The 19,477-nt window shown below is 40.1% G+C and overlaps 1 protein-coding gene across 1 annotated transcript in view; it reads left to right on the plus strand.

Annotated features, from left to right (window-relative positions):
• The window catches only part of EFCAB3 (EF-hand calcium binding domain 3), a 58,793-nt gene extending 42,494 nt beyond the window's left edge, over positions 1-16,299 (plus strand). Inside the window, exons 12-15 of the mRNA XM_082602916.1 lie at positions 4,041-4,234; positions 4,755-4,939; positions 12,478-12,600; positions 15,907-16,299. Of these exons, the coding sequence (XP_082459042.1) occupies positions 4,041-4,234; positions 4,755-4,939; positions 12,478-12,600; positions 15,907-16,212 (808 nt within the window). The 3' untranslated portion in view covers positions 16,213-16,299. The remainder of the gene's footprint in view (positions 1-4,040; positions 4,235-4,754; positions 4,940-12,477; positions 12,601-15,906) is intronic.
• The last annotated feature ends 3,178 nt before the right edge of the window (positions 16,300-19,477 follow it).

Consider the following 19,477-nt stretch of genomic DNA (forward strand, 5'->3'; position numbering starts at 1 on the left):
CAGGTGAATTCTATCAAACATTTAGACAAGAGCTAACACCCATCCTTCTCAAACTCTTCCAAAAAACTGCAGAGGAAGGAACACTCCCAAACTCATTCTACAAGGCCACCATCACCCTGATACCAAAACCAGACAGAGATACTACAAAAAAAGAAAATTACAGACCAATATCACTGATGAATATAGATGCAAAAATCCTCAGCAAAATACTAGCAAACAGAATCCAACAACACATTAAAAGGATCATACACCATGAACAAGTAGGCTTTATCCCAGGGGTGCAAGGATTCTTCAATATATGCAAATCAATCAATGTGATACACCATACTAACAAACTGAAGAATAAAAACCATATGATCATCTCAATAGATGCAGAAAAAGCTTTTGACAAAATTCAACACCCATTTATGATAAAAACTCTCCAGAAGGTGGGCACAGAGGGAACCTACCTCAACATAATAAAGGCCATATATGACAAACCCATAGCAAACATCATTCTCAATGGTAAAAAACTGAATGCATTTCCTCTAAGATCAGGAACAAGATAAGGATGTCCACTCTCGCCACTATTATTCAACATAGTTTTGGAAGTCCTAGCCACGGCAATCAGAGAAGAAAAAGAAAGAAAAGGAATACAAATTGGAAAAGAAGAAGTAAAACTGTCACTGTTTGCAGATGACATGATACGTTACATAGAGAATCCTAAAGATGCCACCAGAAAACTACTAGAGCTAATCAATGATTTTGGTAAAGTTGCAGGATGCAAAATTAATGCACAGAAATCTCTTGCATTCCTATACACTAACAACGAAAGATCAGAAAGAGAAATTAAAGAAACAATCCCACTCACCATTGCAACAAAAAGAATAAAATACCTAGGAATAAACCTACCTAAGGAGGTAAAAGACCTGTACTCAGAAAACTGTAAGACACTGATGAAAGAAATTAAAGATGACACAAACAGATGGAGAGATATACCATGTTCTTGGATTGGAAGAATCAATATTGTGAAAATGACTATACTACCCAAAGCAGTCTATAGATACAATGCAATCCCTGTCAACTTACCAGTGGCATTTTTTACAGAACTAGAATAAAAATCTTAACATTTGTATGGAGACACAAAAGACCCTGAATAGCCAAAGCAATCTTGAGGGAAAAAAAGGCACTGGAGGAATCAGACTGCCTGACTTCAGACTATACTACCAAGCTACAGTAATCAAGACGATATGGTACTGGCACAAAAACAGAAATATGGATCAATGGGACAGGATAGAACGCCCAGAGATAAACCCACGCACCTGTGGTCAACGAATCTATGACAAAGGAGGCAAGGATATACAATGGAGAAAAGACAGTCTCTTCAATAAGTGGTGCTGGGACAACTGGACAGCTACATGTAAAAGAATGAAATTAGAACACTTCCTAACACCATACACAAAAATAAACTCAAAATGGGTTAAAGACCTAAACGTAAGACCAGACACTATAAAACTCTTGGAGGAAAACATATTCAGAACATTCTATGACATAAATCACAGAAAGATTTTTTTTCACCCACCTCCTACAGTAATGGTAATAAGAACAGAAATAAACAAATGGGACCTAATGAAACTTAAAAGCTTTTGCAAAGCAAAGGAAACTACAAACAAGATGAAAAGACAACCCTCAGAATGGGAGAAAATATTTGCAAATGAATCAATGGACAAAGGATTAATCTCCAAAATATATAAACAGTTCATGCAGCTCAATATTAAAAAAAACAAACAACCCAATCAAAAAATGGGCAGAAGACCTAAATAGACGTTTTTCCAAAGAAGACATACAGATGGCCAAGAAGCACATGAAAAGCTGCTCAACATCGCTAATCATTAGAGAAATGCAAATCAAAACTACAATGAGATATCACCTTACACCAGTTAGAATGGGCATCATCAGAAAATATACAAACAACAAATGCTGGAACTTTGTTATAAAGCAGAAACTAACACACCATTGCAGAGCAATTATACTCCAATAAAGATGTTAAAAAAGTTTTAAAAAAAATTCTGGAGAGGGTGTGGAGAAAAAGGAACCCTCTTGCACTATTGGTGGGAATGTAAATTGATACAGCCACTGTGGAGAACAGTATGGAGGTTCCTTAAAAAACTAAAAACAGAATTACCAGATGACCCAGCAATCCCAGTACTGGGCATATACCCAGAGAAAACCATAATTCAAAAAGACACATGCACCCCAATGTTCATTGCATCAATGTTTACAATAGCCAGGTCATGGAAGCAACCTAAATGCCCAAAGACAGATGAATGGATAAAGAAGATATGGCACATATACACAATGGAATATTACTCATCCATAAAAAGGAACGAAATTGGGTCACTTGCAGAGACATGGATGGATCTAGAGACTGTCATACAGATTGAAGACAGAGAAAAACAAATATCGTATATTAATGCATATACCTGGAATCTAGAAAAATGGCACAGATGAACCAGTTTGCAAGGCAGAAATAGAGACACAGATGTAGAGAACAAACGTATGGACACCAAGGGGGGGAAGTGGCGGGGTGTTGGTGGTGGTGGGATGAATTGGGAGATTGGGATTGACATATATACACTAATATGTATAAAATAGATAACTAATAAGAACCTCCTGTATAAAAAATAAATAAAATACAATTCAAAAAAAAGTGTTTACTCTCACTCTTAAGGATGAATAGACATCCAAGGATCAAGAGATATTTAAGGAAAACCTGTGTTACTAAAGAAAGATTAAAACAGGAAGAAAGGGAGGGAGGGAGGGAGGAAAGGAAACAGTTATAAATATAACCTGGTATATAATCATCAAACAAAGATTAGAGTTTCAGGGAAGGGAGAGACTCTATACTACACCAGCAGTTTTCTGACTTGGGCACTCATCATTATCACCTGGAGCGATTGTCAAAACACATCGCTGGGCCCCAGGGTTTCTGATTCAGGAGTTTTGTGTGAGACCCAAGAATTTGTATTTCTAACAAGTTCCCAGTGCTGCTGCTGCTGCTGCTACTGATTTTAGGACCACACCCAGAGCCACAGAGTCTGTAGAGAATACTCTGAAGGAAAGAAAAGGTGAGCCTTAAAGAACCTAGTAGGAAGTAAATTACACTGAGAGAAACGACTATTATTCTATATTCAGAGGCCAGTGAGAACATTGTGGGTGGATGGGTTCAAGGCTAGGGAAGGACCCTAGTTTGTGGCTCAATATCAAAACAAACAAACAAACAACCCGATCAAAAATGGGCAGAAGATCTAAATAGACGTTCCTCCAAAGAAGACATACAGATGGCCAAGAGGCACATGAAAAGATGCTCAACATCGCTAATTATCAGAGAAATGCAAATCAAAACTACAGTAAGTTATCACCTCACACCGGTCAGAATGGCCATCATCAAAAAGCCTACAAACAATAAATGCTGGAGAGGGTGTGGGGAAAAAGGAACCCTCCTATACTGCTGGTGGGAATGTAAACTGATACAGCCACTATGGAGAACAGTATGGAGGTTCCTAAAGAAACTAAAAACACAGCTACCATATGACCCAGCAATCCCACTCCTGGACATATATCCAGAGAAAAACATGGTTCAAAAAGATACATGCACCCCAGTGTTCATTGCAGCGCTATTTACAATAGCCAAGACATAGAAGCAACCTAACATGGATCATAATCGATAGGTATTTTTCTAGACAAGACTGGGAAGTCTTGGGGAAGAGGAAGGAAGGCAAAGCCCAGGGAATGCATATATAAAGTAATTAAATGGCCTGTGGAAAATATCAGTAGATGTTCTATAAATGTCACAGAAACAAGCCCTCAATAAATAGTATTGAGTGAATATACAAATTAAATTTAAAATGAACGCATTCAGCATATATAACTTGTAACTTGACGTTTTTTTCTTTCTGTCCAACACTCAGGCACTTTTTTTCAGTAGGACTATGGCACTTTTTTTCAGTAGGACTGTAGCACTTTTTAACCACCTGTGAATTACTTTTTTTTTTTCCTAGCTATTTCCAAAGAAAATTACGGGAAACCACCTCGGAAACGGTGTGGAGCCCTCGTGCTACGAGTTATGGAAAAAGGAGATTTAAGCCAGACACACGCACACCTGCAAGCTCAAGCACAGCCACCTTTGCTCATGCTGCCCGGGTTGCAATAATGAAAGAAAAGGATTTATTTAAATCTCTTGAAGAGCTCAAGAGTAAGAGCCATTTGTCCTCTCCCCACTGTTGTAAAGGATTTATTTATATATTACTGGTCAGAAATAAATGCTAGATGCCAAGTGCTTTAAGAGTAGGGCCACAGGCGGGGCTTCCCTGGTGGTGCAGTGGTTGAGAGTCGATGCAGGGGACACGGGTTCGTGCCCCGGTCTGGGAAGATCCCACATGCCGCGGAGCGGCTGGGCCCGTGAGCCATGGCCGCTGAGCCTGCGCGTCCGGAGCCTGTGCAAAAAAACAAAAGAGTAGGGCCACAGCCTATGCTGTGTCTGGTCTCTGTCACACAGATACCATTTGAAAGCAAATGTACCTGAATCCCCAGACACCTGTATGAAGCTGAAAGTCTGTGGATGCTTGGGTGGTAGGAGCAGGAGAGTAAAGAAGGGGTGGCATGGCCCCTGAGGAGATGAATAGACAAAGAGCAAAATAGGTACCACATGTATGTCTTTTATGTGAATTTCTTCTTACATTATTTGTGATACCATTTTTTTTTTATCTTCTTAGGATGCAGTCTTCCTTCAGATAGCCCATATTCAAAAATACCCATCTTTCCACTGCTTCCTAATGTGGATAGGGTGGTGACGGGAAAGCCATTCAAAGACATACAGAAATTAGAAATGCTAAGGAGAAAGGAGCCTCTGAATTTCTCTGAGAACAATTTTTTCCATAAAAAAGACTGGAAAACACAGGTGAGATTTAGATTATGTCATATCAATTAAATACTTAGGTTTTTAAGTTCTAACTTAACAGAACTAGTAATGTGCTTTTTAATGACAAATATTTTGTCATGATATTTCAAACCAGATTCCATAGCCATGTTCCTAAATTTAAAGCCCAGGTGTAAATATTTCATTTAATTTCAACAAATAGTTTAACTTATTGAAAATACATAATATTATCATTCTAATCTAGTCCATTACAACATCTAATCTAATATACAATAAATGTCAATTAGAAACCAAGAAATGGAACTTTCAGGTTTCAGAATGAAAGTAACTGAGCTAACATGAACACTACCCCACCAATCTAGTCACTCACCATGCCCAACCCATCACACAGACTCATGTGACCACATAAAAATACCAAATGAAATAGAGTGACATATAAAAATGCATTCAAAAGAAAGGGACCCCTTTGTTTCAGAAAGAAGAGAGAACCTAAGGCTAGAATGGTATGTTCATAAATGACCCTGTGAGTGGCTGAGGGAGAGGTGAGAGGTGAAGCCCTCATGGGGCTTCACATGGATCTGGATCCTTCATATGGATCTAGGCCCTGATGGCTAGGGGTTGTGGTTTTTGGGTTTTTTTTCCCCAGTGGGAATGAATATTTATTTATTTATTTATGTATTTATTTATTTTAATTTTTTTTTCATGTCTTTTTTTTTTAACATCTTTATTGGAGTATAACTGGTTTACAATGGTGTGTTAGTTTCTGCTTTATAACAAAGTGAATCAGTTATACATATACATATGTCCCCATATCTCTTCCCTCTTGCGTCTCCCTCCCTCCCACCCTCCCTAAGGGGTTGGGGTTTTGATGACTGTTCAGGGTCAGGAGATATGGACCCTGTAGGTGAGCAGCTAGGACTGAAACCTCTACAAAACCAGAATCTGGAAGGGCTGCCCTTTTAGTGAAAGGAGGAGTCCCCTGGTGCAACACAAACAACCACCAGTTAGAACCAGTTAGGAGACATAAGAAGATAAAATGACCTCATTTAAAATAGTAACAGAAGAGATAAAACTCCTAGAGATTACTTAGGAAATATAAAATATCTATATAAAGAAATGGTTAAGATGCTCCTAAAGGACCCAGAAGAAAATGTGAACAAACAGAAAGGCAGACCATGTTCTCAATTTACAATGTTTGACATCATAAAGATGTTGTTCTTTCTTGCTTGATCTATAACTTTAATGTGATTTTTTGAATTTACCCAAAGGATTTTTTTTTTTTTTTTTTTTTTTTTTTTTTTTTGCTGTACGCGGGCCTCTCACTGCTGTGGCCTCTCCCGTTGCGGAGCACAGGCTCCGGACACACAGGCTCCGCGGCCATGGCTCGCGGGCCCAGCCGCTCCGCGGCATGTGGGATCTTCCGGGATCGGGGCACGAACCCGTGTCCCCTGCGTCGGCAGGCGGACTCTCAACCACTGCGCCACCAGGGAAGCCCCCAAAGGATTTTTATAACTAAATAATCTGGTTCATACACAAAAAATAAGAACAGTCAGAATAATCTGAAAGAAAAACTTAATGAACACAGAGAGTAACTTTACCAAATATTAAGGCATATTAAAAGTCTCAATAATTAAAATAGTGGAGCTATTGTCAAATTAATAGATCCAAAGAACAAAATACAAAATACAAAAATAGATAAAAATATACAGAGAATTTTAATTTTTAAAAAATGTGACATTTCTGGGACTTCCCTGGTGGCACAGTGGTTAAGAATCCTCCTGCCAATGCAGGGGACACAGGTTCGTGCCCTGGTCGGGGAAGATCCCACATGCCACAGAGCAGCTGAGCCCGTGCGCCACAACTACTGAGCCTGCATTCTAGAGCCCGCGAGCCACAACTACTGAGCCTGCATGCCACAACTACTGAAGCCCGTGCGCCTAGAGCCCATGCTCCGCAACAAGGGAAGCCACCGCAATGAGAAGCCCACGCACCGCAACGAAGAGTAGCCCCCGCTTGCTGCAACTAGAGAAAGCCCGTGCGCAGCAACGAAGACCCAAAGCAGCCAAAAATAAATAAATCAATAAAAAAAAGTAACATTTCAATACAACATGGAAAAGATAGATTGTTTAATAAACAGTGTACTAGTTAGCCATCTGAGAAAAAAATTGAGATGCATAAATTACACCTTCCACAAATTCCAAATGGATCAAAGATATATAGGTAAAAGGAAAAAATGGAAAGAGGAAGAGAATAAAAGAAATCTTTAAAATACTGAAACTCTGGGAAGGCCTTCCTAACAATGACACAAAAGTAATTTTTAATAGAAAGATACTAATTCAAGTACTTCAAGATCAAAAATCCCTACATGGCCAAAAAAGTCACATTTGCAACACATAACACAAAGCGCTAACTTCTCTAATACATCAAAGAGCTTCAAATTGATTAGAAAAAACTAACCTATATAAAAATGAGCAAAGGATATGAGCAGTTTTCAGAAACATGAAAAGATATTCAATCTCACTCTTCATAAAAGATCCAAATTAAACCTACCCTGAGATATTATCTTTCCATATTAGATTGCCCAAGACCAAAAAGCTGAAAAACACATGGGGCACTCCTAAATTGTAGATACGAGTTTAAATTGATTCAACCTCTACAGAGGAAATTTGGTAATATTTACCAGAATGACAGACCTCGTTCCTTTTGACTATAGGGGAAGTACAATGTCTCCTCTACCCTCTTAAGGTTTTTGGCAGGGCCTGAGAATTAAATCGACATAAGACAGTTAAAATGGAGAAAAGCAAACACATTTTATTAAATTTTACACGTACCTGGGAGAATGAAGACCCAAAGAAGCAATTAGAATTGAACACTTATGTACTGAAATGGACAGAGTAGTGAATTATGAAAAAGTGTCCAGACAAAGAGGCTTGGGCTAGGGTAGTTAAGTGGGTGAAGAAGTGAGTAGGAAGATAAGGATTAGTTTAACAAGGTATGTTAAGAGTAACTGCATAAGAATAAAATACTTTTCTAAAATCATAAAAAATTCCCTGGCAGTCCAGTGGTTAGGACTCCATGCTCTCACTGCTGAGGGTCTGGGTTCAATCCCTGGTTGGGGGACTAATATCCCACATCCCACAAGCTGCACAGTGTGGCCAAAAATAAGTAAGAATGTAAAAAATCATAAAAAACAGAATAAAATAAAAAACAAAATTTGTTTGTACAGATTTCTCTTTGCCTTGACTCCTTGTCCCTAATGATATGAATGTTACTTTCCTCCTAGTATAGGGAGGACATCTTCCATACGGGGAGTTTATCTCCTGTATTTAGGGGAAAAAAAGGAGAACTCAGTGTACGCTTCTTACACCTGCTGTTCTTCAGGTGCCTTTAGCTCAAAATAATCCTTATGCCAAAGTGGCGTATTTGGGGGTGGCATATTCTGTCACCTTCATGACCTGGCAATTCCACTCCTGGGACACCACCTAAGATACACAGATATCCTTACACATATTCCAAATGCCACCCATAAAAGGGTAATTCATTACAGGGTCATTTCTGCTAGCAAAAGATTGGTGGGGGGTGGGGGGGAGACTAAATAACCATTAATAGGGACTAGTTAAGTTAGGCTCCAAACACACAGTGAAATGTTCTGCAGCCATGTTAATGACTAAGAAACTCTTTGTGCAGTGATGTGAAAGATCTCCAAATGGAAAAAGCAAGACACAAGGCAGTATGAATAGTACACAACTATTTGTGTAAAAGGAGGAAAAGTCAATATGAAATATGGACATTTTTTTCTTGTAAAATGGCCTGGAAGGAAACACAAGAAATTATGACATTGGTCGCCTGTAGAAAGGGAAACTAGGGGGTTGGGAGAGAAAAGTGCCAGGGAGATCGCAGGGTATACTCACCATACTTTCAGAATTTTGAACCATGTGCATGCTTTACCCTCTAAAAATACCTGAAATAAAAAAGAAGTACTGTTTTGAAGAGTATTAGACAATAAGAACTAAAATAGTACACCATGGTAACATGGAAGATGAGGAAGGCAGTGCCCAGAATTAAAGCTTTCTAAATTCCTTTTATTGTTTGGGGAGAGGCTTATGATATTGATTAAGTCTATAATTTGTTACATTAATTTTTTTTTTTTTCTTTTTGCGGTATGCGGGCCTCTCACTGTTGTGGCCTCTCCCGTTGCGGAGCACAGGCTCCGGACGCGCAGGCCCAGCGGCCATGGCTCACGGGCCCAGCCGCTCCGCGGCACATGGGATCCTCCCAGACCGGGGCACGAACCCGTATCCCCTGCATCGGCAGGCGGACTCTCAACCACTGCGCCACCAGGGAGGCCCTGTTACATTAATTTTAACTATTAAAAATGTGAAGACAGGGCCTCCCTGGTGGCGCAGTGGTTGAGAGTCCGCCTGCCGATGCAGGGGATACGGGTTCGTGCCCCGGTCTGGGAGGATCCCATGTGCCGCGGAGCGGCTGGGCCCGTGAGCCATGGCCGCTGGGCCTGCGCGTCCGGAGCCTGTGCTCCGCAACGGGAGAGGCCACAACAGTGAGAGGCCCGCGTACGGAAAAAAAAAAAAAAAAAAAAAAATGTGAAGACAATCACTAAAAACTAAAATGAATAACTGCCAAAACAGTAGAGGAAGAAAAAAATAAGAAAAAAGAAAAACATGAAAAAATAGAAAGTGCAAAACAAAGTAGGCAGAAGAATCCAAATATATCAGTAATCACAATAAAAGATTAAACTCACCAGTTTAAAAAAATAAAGGGAGGAAGGAAGAAAGGATCATTTTCAAGTTAAAAAAGATTCTGATTTTTTTAAAACTGGTTTTAAGATGTATATTCTTTAAGGGAGACACCTAAGTTATTACACAGAAACTTCAAAGGGACAGAAGAAGATATATCAGGCAAATACAAATCAAAATAAGTTGTTCTCCATACATTAGTGTGGGGAAAAGAAAATTTAAGGAAAATACAACTAAAGATAGAGATGCTGTCTAATGATTTTTAAAAATCATCAGGAGAATCTTAACAATAAAAGAAACAAACAAATAAAACAGACACAGATTCACATAGAACAAACTAGTGGTTACCAGAGGGGAGAAGGATGAGGACAGGGGCAAAACAGGTGAAGGGGATTAAGAGGTGCAAACTACCAGATACAAAACAAATAACTTACAAGGATGTAATGTACAATACAGGGAATATAGTTAATATTTTATAATCACTTTGTATGGAGTGTAATCTATTAAAATATTGAATTACTGTTTGTACACTTGAAACTAATATAATATTGTAAGTCAACTATACTTCAATTTAAAATTTTTTTTAATAAAATAAAAATACATATTTTTTAATTTTTATTCTTTTTCAACTTTTTTATTTTATTTTTTATTTTGGCTGCACCATGCAGCATGCGGGATCTTATCTCCCCAACCAGGGATCCAACCCATGCCCCCTGCAGTGGAAGCGTGGATTCTTTTTTTTTTTTTTTTTTTTTTGCGGTACGCGGGCCTCCCACTGTTGTGGCCTCTCCCGTTGCGGAGCACAGGCTCCGGATGCGCAGGCTCAGCGGCCATGGCTCACGGGCCCAGCCGCTCCGCGGCATGTGGGATCTTCCCGGACCGGGGCACGAGCCCGTGTCCCCTGCATCGGCAGGCGGCCTCTCAACCATTGCGCCACCAGGGAAGCCCGGAAGCGTGGATTCTTAACCACTGGACCACCAGGGGAGTCCCTTTACTTCTTGGGAAAAAAAATTTAAATCATGAGGAAGATATAACTATTCTGAATCTGTACACACCTAGCAAATTAACAGATAAGGTGATAATTAACAATAATAAGGATTGGCTTTAGACTTTTTAAGGCATTATACATGGTAAAAATAAATACTAAATGAATAAGCAAATCCATAAGTACAGTGGGAGATTTTTATGCATCTTCAGAAACTGATAATGCAAAGGAGCGGTTGGGGGGATAAAATCCTCTCACAAAAATTTAAGTTTAACAGAAACATGAAACTATAGCTTGATGTAGAATCAGAGTCTAAGTTGTTTCAGGACATAAGAGATGAGCACAGTTTGTAGCCAGGAGGAAAAACCCTTAGAACTCCAGTTCTCAATCTTGGCTACAAAACAGAACCACCAGGGAGAGCTTTTAAAATCCTGGTGCCCAGGCCACAACCCTGTCCAGTTAAGTCAGATCTCTGGGAATGGGGCCCAGGCCTCAGTATTTTTTTAAGTTCCAACATGCAGCCAAAGCTGAAAACCACTGCTCAAAGAGAAGAGAAACTGAAGATGTTTGAAGATGTAAGAGAGGGGCAAGACTGGCTACATAACTTGCTAGGCCCAGTGCAAAATGAAAATGTAGGGCCCCTTGTCCAAAAATAATTAAGAATTTAAAGACAGCAACAGGGACTTCGCTGGTGGTCCAGTGTCTAAGACCACGCTCCCAATGCAGGGGGCCCAGGTTCAATCCCTGGTCAGGGAACTAGATCCCACATGCCGCAACTAAGAGTCTGCATGCTGCAAATAAAGATCCCGCATGCCACAACTAAGACCCAGTGCAGCCAAATAAATAAATAAATAATTTTTTTAAAATAAAAATAAAGACAGCAACGATAAAACATTAAACCAGACTTAGGGCCCTTCTAAGTATAAGGTCCTGTGTAACTGCACAGATCACACACCCATGAAGCCAGCCCTGGAAAGAGGAAAATTGAAGGGATAAGGTACAGGAGGAGACCTTGGAAATTAAGAAAAACTCTCAGATATAAGAGGGAAGGAGGGAAAAAATGGGTTAAAGGATGGAGAAATCATAAGGTGGAAAGAAGAGCTGAAAGAATTCATATTAGGGGAATTCCCTGGCAGTCCAGTAGTTAGGACGCTGTGCTTTCAACTGCCGAGGGCCTGGGTTCCACCCCTGGTCGGGGAACTAAGATCCCACAAGCTGGTGCAGCGCAGCTAAGGGAGTTTGAAGGTCTGGTTTTCCCGCAGCCGCTATGAGGACTGTAAGAGAGTTTACAACGAATGAAGAAAAGTAATGTCAAGCAATACTGAGGGCCTGGAGGACACTGGGTCATATGCATTTTCAAAGAAAGCAATCTGCATATTTACATGATTTCCACCAACATTGTTCAGTAGCCCAGGAAGGAACAGGAAAAAAAACAGATGGCTGGTTCCCTGTGAGAATTTTGGGAGTAGTATAGGTTGTACTTTGTGGAGGGCACATTCATTTTTAGTGCTTTGGAAGTTTGGGTGAGGATGGAGTTGACTCCTCTCTACCCTCCACATCCATCCCAAACATAAACCATCCTGTGGTCTATACTCCTCTTATGAGTAAGCTTCACTATTAAGAAAGAGAGTTTGCTAGATGCCCATTTACACATGGCACTATACCAGGTACCCCAAAACAACTGACAAGTGCTGTAGAAATAACCTTGTAAATCATATACACACCCTTTCATAATACAATACGCTTCCGTGTATTTTTGTCGTTGTTATATAATTCAACTAAAATATATTACTAACCTTCCTTTTTAAATGTTCATAAAGGCAGCAAATACAAAGCCTATCGACCCTACCTCAGGCTACCCAACTGACATCCTCACCATTGACCAAATACTCAAGAGAAAGCAGAATTGGACAGTGGCTGATGCAGCTGCTATTAAACAGCATGTGAGTATTCACTGTTCAACACCTTCAGAGAAACCATTGACAACTATGTCTTTAAAGTAAGACCAGATCATTTCTTATTTTCATCCATTGTAATGATATTTCTTGCTCTGTAATCAAATGGGTTCAAGTGTTAACTGTTATAATTCATCCTGCTAATCACCTATGGAGTCATACCCAGCATCATTTCTGGGACATTCATTTGTTTCATGCTGGAAATAGCAACTAATTAAGGTAGTAAACCAACGGTCACAGTGAGTGGTGTAATCAGGGAATTGTGATGAGTGAGTGCATCTTTATTATGGCAGCTAAAAGAATAATTCTAATAATAGTAGTTTAAGTATGCTTCCTAGGTGTTGGATACTGTGCTCTATAAGTAATCTACAAGTGCTCTACAGGTACTAATTCATTTACTTATCACAACAAATCTTTGAGGTAGGCACTGTTACTCCTTGTCATTTTACACATAGGCACAGAGAGGTTAAGTGACTTTCCCAAAGGCACACAGCTAGGAAGTAATAGGGCCAGAATTATAAGCATGGGTAGCTTGGCTTCAGAATTCACAACTGTGGATTAACCACAACTGTGTGCCACCTGTCTACTTTTGTGCCCTGACTTCTTAGCAACTTTTGTCCTCTAGAGACAGACTGGGGTGTATTTATTTTATGCCACCTCCCTTCTGCATTTGACACTAATGACCAGGCTCTCCTAGACACTTGCTACTTCCTTAACATTTACAATACTGCATCTTTAATTCTCCTTGTAGTTCTGTGTCCTTTCCTCTCTCTTCTCTTTCCTGAAGTTTCATCCCTTAAGTCTTTTTTTTTTTTTGAAGTATAGTTGATTTACAGTGTGTCAGGTGTACAGCAAAGTGATTCAGTTATACATACACATATAAATATATTCTTTTTCAGATTCTTTTCCATTTCCCTGTGCTGTAAAGTAGGTCCTTGTTGTTTATTTTATATGTAGTAGCATGTATCTGTTAATCCCAAATTCCTAATTTATCCCTCCCCCCTTTCCTCTTTCAAACTTTGGTAACCATAGTTTGTTTTCTATGTCTGTGAGTCTATTCCTATTTTGTAAATAAGTTCCTTTGTATCTTTTTTTAGATTCCACATATAAGGGATATCATATGATATTTGTCTTTCTCTGTCTGACTTACTTCACTCAGTATGATAATCTCTAGGTCCATCCACGTTGCTGCAAATGGCATTATTTCATTCTTTTTCATGGTTGATTAGTATCCCATAGTATATATATATAAACCACATCTTCTTTATCCATTCATCTGTCGATGGACATTTAGGTTCCTTGGGTCTTTGTTTTTGGCTGTGTTGGGTCTTCGTTACTGCACGCGGGCTTTCTCTAGCTGTAGTGAGTGGGGGCTACTCTTCGTTGCGGTGCGCGGGCTTCTCATTGTGGTGGCTCCTCTTGTTGCGGAGCACGGGCTCTCGGCGCGCAGGCTTCAGTAGTTGTGGCGCACGGGCTTAGTTGCTCCGCGGCGTGTGGGATCTTCCTGGACCAGGGCTCGAACCTGTGTCCCCTGCATTGGCAGGCAGATTCTCAACCACTGGGCCACCAGGGATGTCCCTCCTTAAGTCCTGATAGTTCCTAGTTTTCTAGTCTCACCCTACTGCTCTTATTATTATATACATTCATTTGTTCAGTAAATATTTATCCAGTGTTAACAAAGTTCTGAGATTATGAGATACCACAGGATAAAAAACACAGTTCCTACCCTCAATGAGCTAGCAGTAAGGTGGGGGACACGGAGAAGGAAAGGAGCAGTACTAATGCGTTGGGATAAATGGAACTACAGGAGGTCAGTCCGGCATGCCACCAGAATGCAAAGGAGTGGACTCCCAGCCTCTGTCTCATCATGGCATAAATTCACACTGGCGTACATGGAGGTCGCTTATAGCCAAAGGGCTCCAGCCCTGAGGTGCTAGCTGCCTCAAGGGCTAGGAAACTTGAGAAGACCAATAATTTGGCATCCCTATAAGCCAGTCGCAACAGAACATTGGGGATCTCTGCATTAAGTACAGGAACAGCTAGGGTGAATATTCTTTGAGCTATCTCAATCTGCCTTCCTTGTTTCAGCCGCCACCTACATACCTGATAACTCTTCACTGTCTCTAGCCTAGACTTCTCTCCAGTACTTTTCCCTCATCTCACTGATTGCCTGATGAACATGTCTACCTTGCCGTCTCACCACATATCAAACTGAACATGTCCAAACATGAATTCATCATCGTCTATATCACACTGGCTCTTCCTTGAGGATTCCATATCTCAGTTGTTGATACTACCATCTCCCCAGGCACTGAAACTAGAAGGCCAGGAGCCATCCTTCCTGTATACTCTTTCCTCACTCCTCACATCCACCGATCACCATGTCCGGCTACTCTCGTCCTCCCACAGATGTCTCACATCTGTCCCCTTGACTCCATCCTGTTCCTACTGCCTCACCTGAGGTCCTCCTTAGGCCTTACCTGGACAGCAACCTCCAACTGTTATCCCTTCCTCAGAGCACCACCCATTCTCCACACAGCTGCTGTGAGGAATGAATCCAAAGACGATCCAGCCTGTCACTGTCCTGCTTACGAAATGAATGTTTCCCTCTCAGAGATGGCAGGGTTTTTCAACTATAGTTTTTGCTCCATACAACTGAGGGATTTATCTCACTTCCAACAGAAAAGTGTCTCACTACAGCATGATTTTCACTGATGAAAGGGCTCTCCCCAACCTCACTGAGAACAAGTCTCAGGGCCTGATTACAGCAACAACACCTGGCCTGCCTCTCCTCAAATTTGACACTTGAGCAATTCCAAAGTGCCTGGACTCCCCCTACCAGCTCCAGGATGCATTGCCTTTGAGCCGTTGTTTATGCTATTCCCTCTCCCTGGAACACCTTCCCATCACCACCCACTCCCTCGATTTAATCAAGTCCTTGAGGACCTACTCAGCTCAGCATCTTCTCCCTCCCTGCCCTAGGCTGGACTGAGTGCCATCCTTGGCACGCCTATTATATCCAGAGCCTATCTCCATCCCACATTCCCTCATGTTTTAGCCTACTGTGTTTTTAAATTCTTATAAAATTTCTTAAAATCTCATTATTCCCAAGGAATACATTTTCATTGTCTATCAACTCCTAACTCACATGTCCTCAAGAGACGCTACCCAATATATAAATTCAGTGACTTTCAAGTAACCTAGGAACATAACTCTTGGGATATCTAGAATTGTGGTCCACAAACCAAAGACATTTTAAGGTAACTACTGTAAACTTCTGCTCTCTCACTGCAGGTAAAGAGAGCTACAGATACCTATAACTTGGGAACTGCCCTTGAGCACCGGAAACAAATGCTAAACCTCTGGCGGAAGATCCGAGGAGATTTGATTGGGATAGACAGTAAAAATGAGTCCTTTTATGACACCTTTTCTACTTATACATGGTCCGGGAATGTCTGCCAAGAATTACTTTCTCCAGAGGACTTAAGGTCATATGATGCCTATGTGAAGAGAAATTCCTTCCACAACTCTGCATTCTCTTCCTCTTCGGATATCAGTGAGTGTGACACAGGAAGAAAAAGAAAACGGAAAGGGTTTTGACAATGAAATTTCTACATTTTCTAAACAGCTCATTGCAAACTACTTTTTCATAGATATCAAAATTATTCTTGCTTTTGTCTAATACATTCTTAGCAGCTGGAAATGTTGACATCTTTGGAATTCTGACCAGTAAAAAAGTTTAAGTCATAGTATGGTTTCCCTTTCCTAATTCTTGCTAGTAGATAGATGCCTTGCGGTTATTTCCCTAGCAACCAGCTGCACTCTGCTGCCCCTACCTGGTTCAAAACTGCCTGGGCCTCAGCAGGAAGGAGAAAAGCAAAGCTGGCACTTACCTCAGCACAGGGCTGCCCTTCTGACCTCCTGACAGCCCTCTCAGCAATAAGCATCTGAGTTTATGTGACTTAAGTGGCATTAGTTTTTTTATCGTTTGTGAAAGAAGCCAGAGGCAGCAGATGACAATGACCCTTCAGTTTCAGGGAATAATTTCACAATCCCCCAAGGAACCTTGATTAGATTTGGGTTTTCGTAAGGCTCCTTAGCCACACACTTTCAGACTGATCTCTTGGATTACCCTAAAGAATAGCTGATTTCACTCCCTCTTTACTGTTAAGGTCAATGAGGGAGTAACAGTTTTGTAGTAGTTGTGATTAAAGATGGATTTTGGTTGGAAAGAATATTCTTTTCAAGTTTTATCACTCAAAAAAAAGGTTGCAGACCAGACTTCTGGCCATTGCTAAACAAAAGTAGTGTTACTTTTGATCAATGCTATGTACGCCTGGAGAAAAATTCCCAGAATGAAGGATAGCTAGATAGGAATTTTATAAACAAGAAAACCAGCCGTCCCACTCCTAGGTATTTACCCAAAAAAAAATTCTTTAAAGGTGATCTCATCCATTATGCTTGTTGTTGTTCTTTAATGCATTTAATAAAGGAGCATATGTATAACTGTATTACAAGTTTGAGGGGTTGCAATTTTTTTATTGTGGAAAAATATAAATAATATAAAATTTATTATTTTATCATACTTAAGTGTATATAATCCATTACTTTTTTTTTTCCTTTTAGAAAAAGGAAAATACATGTTCCATATTGATGGAGACAGTGGCTTATAATGTAAAATTATAACATGCCAGGAAGAAACAATGAAGATAGTGAAGGATCCGAAAACTGTTTAATGAAATAACCTTGAAGTAATTTTGTGTTACCTTGAATATTCAAAACTCTCTAAGTATATTTGCCAGTCTTTATAATGTTATGTTTGGGACAAAAATAGATAACATTATAGATAAGTGACTACATTTTCTAAATAAAAGACAAAATTTATGGTTTGACAAGAGATTTTTTTTTTGGTATGGCTGTGAGTATAACAGGCAACCTAAGAGATTTAACTTGGATGCCAAAACATTAGAATTCCTGGAATATTTCCTTGGATCAATGTGATAACAGGACAGAATATTTTTAAGTAGATCTGTCTTGGAAAATTTTAAATGTGCAGTAATACATTCTATTAAATTATCACACTGTTGATGACAGCATAAATTGGCTTCTCTCTGATGGAATACAGTATAGCAACAGGTACTCAGCCATTCATTCACCAGTTATTTCCTGAGTTGCAAACTGTGTGGTGGACCCTGTTCTCAGACCTGGATATCTAACAGTGAGCAAACAGATAAAATGCTCTGACCTCCCAGAGCTTAGTAACGGAGCTAATTATAACCATTCACTCAGCACTTCCACTTCTAGAAATTAATCCTAAAGAAATAATCATGAGGGTGGGAGGGAGGGAGATGCAAGAGGGAAGGGATATGGGGACATATGTATATGTATAACTGTTTCACTTTGTTATAAAGCAGAAACTAACACACCACTGTAAAGCAATTATACTCCAATAAAGATGTTTAAAAAAAAAAAAGAAAAGGGCTTCCCTGGAGGCGCAGTGGTTGAGAGTCCTCCTGCCGATGCAGGGGACACGGGTTCGTGCCCTGGTCCGGGAAGATCCCACGTGCCCCGGAGCAGCTGGGCCCGTGAGCCATGGCCGCTGAGCCTGCGCGTCCGGAGCCTGTGCTCCGCAATGGGAGAGGCCCCAACAGTGAGAGGCCCGCGAACCGCAAAAAAAAAAAAAAAAAAAAAAGAAAGAAAGAAAGAGAATTATGAATGTACAAAATGATTTAGTTATAAGGATTTTTCTCATGGTGAATTTTTAATAGAAACTTAAAGTAGCCTAATTGTCCAATACATTATGATACAGCTATACAAAACAATACGAGGGTCATTAAAGTTATGTTGTAAAAGCATATTTCAGGGCTTCCCTGGTGGCGCAGGGGTTAAGAATCTGCCTGCTAATGCAGGGGACACAGGTTCGAGCCCTGATCCAGGAAGATCCCACATGCCGCGGAGCAACTAAGCCCGTGCACCACAACTACTGAGCCTGCACTCTAGAGCCCATGAGCCACAACTACTGAGCCCGTGTGCTGCAACTACTGAAGCCCACGCTCCTAGAGCTCATGTTCCACAACAAGACACTGTGATGAGAAGCCCTCACACCGCAATGAAGAGTAGCCCCTGCTCGCCACAACTAGAGAAAGCCCATACGCAACAACGAAGACCCAAAGCAGCCAAAAATAAAAAATAAATTAATTAAATAACTTTTTTTAAAACAGCATATTTCAAACAAATGAATAATACTCACAATTACAAGGCAGACTACAACTGCTAAAAGGCATGAGAGAACGTTATGGGGTTGTTCTAAAACTTAACTATGTTGGTGGTTGCACAAATACAGATTTTTATGAAAACTCATCAAACTTTCCATTTTAAATGGATGAATTTAATTGTATGTAAATTATACTTCAATGAAACTGTAAAACAAGAAGGGCACAAAGCAGTTTGTTCTGAAATTGTTTAACTTAAAAATTATTTCTATAAATAAATTAGAAAAAAAACACTGGAAGTATATAAACCAAAGTGTCTAATGGATTAAATTAAAGGTGGGATGGGATATTTTCTTTTTTTTTTTTTGTCTTATCTATATCTTCTAAATGTTCTACAATAAACATATATGTATTTTGCACTAAGGAAAAAAACCACAAAAGCTGCTTTAAAATTAACGTTGTTAAACCAGCTTATTCAATATTTAGCACTGCTATGAAGGCTGTCCAGGTTCTATGAAACTGTTAAGGAGAGCAAATTAGGACACTAGGATACTTTCACCAGTCCTTCAGTTCCAGAGCACATGCTCACACAGCCCAGAACTTCCACTGACTGGAATTGAAAGAAAGCCTGAAACAATTAACTACCCCTGTCT

The sequence above is a fragment of the Mesoplodon mirus genome, assembly GCF_964341445.2.
Source record: "Mesoplodon mirus genome assembly, chromosome: 18".
NCBI classification, from domain to species: domain Eukaryota; kingdom Metazoa; phylum Chordata; class Mammalia; order Artiodactyla; family Ziphiidae; genus Mesoplodon; species Mesoplodon mirus.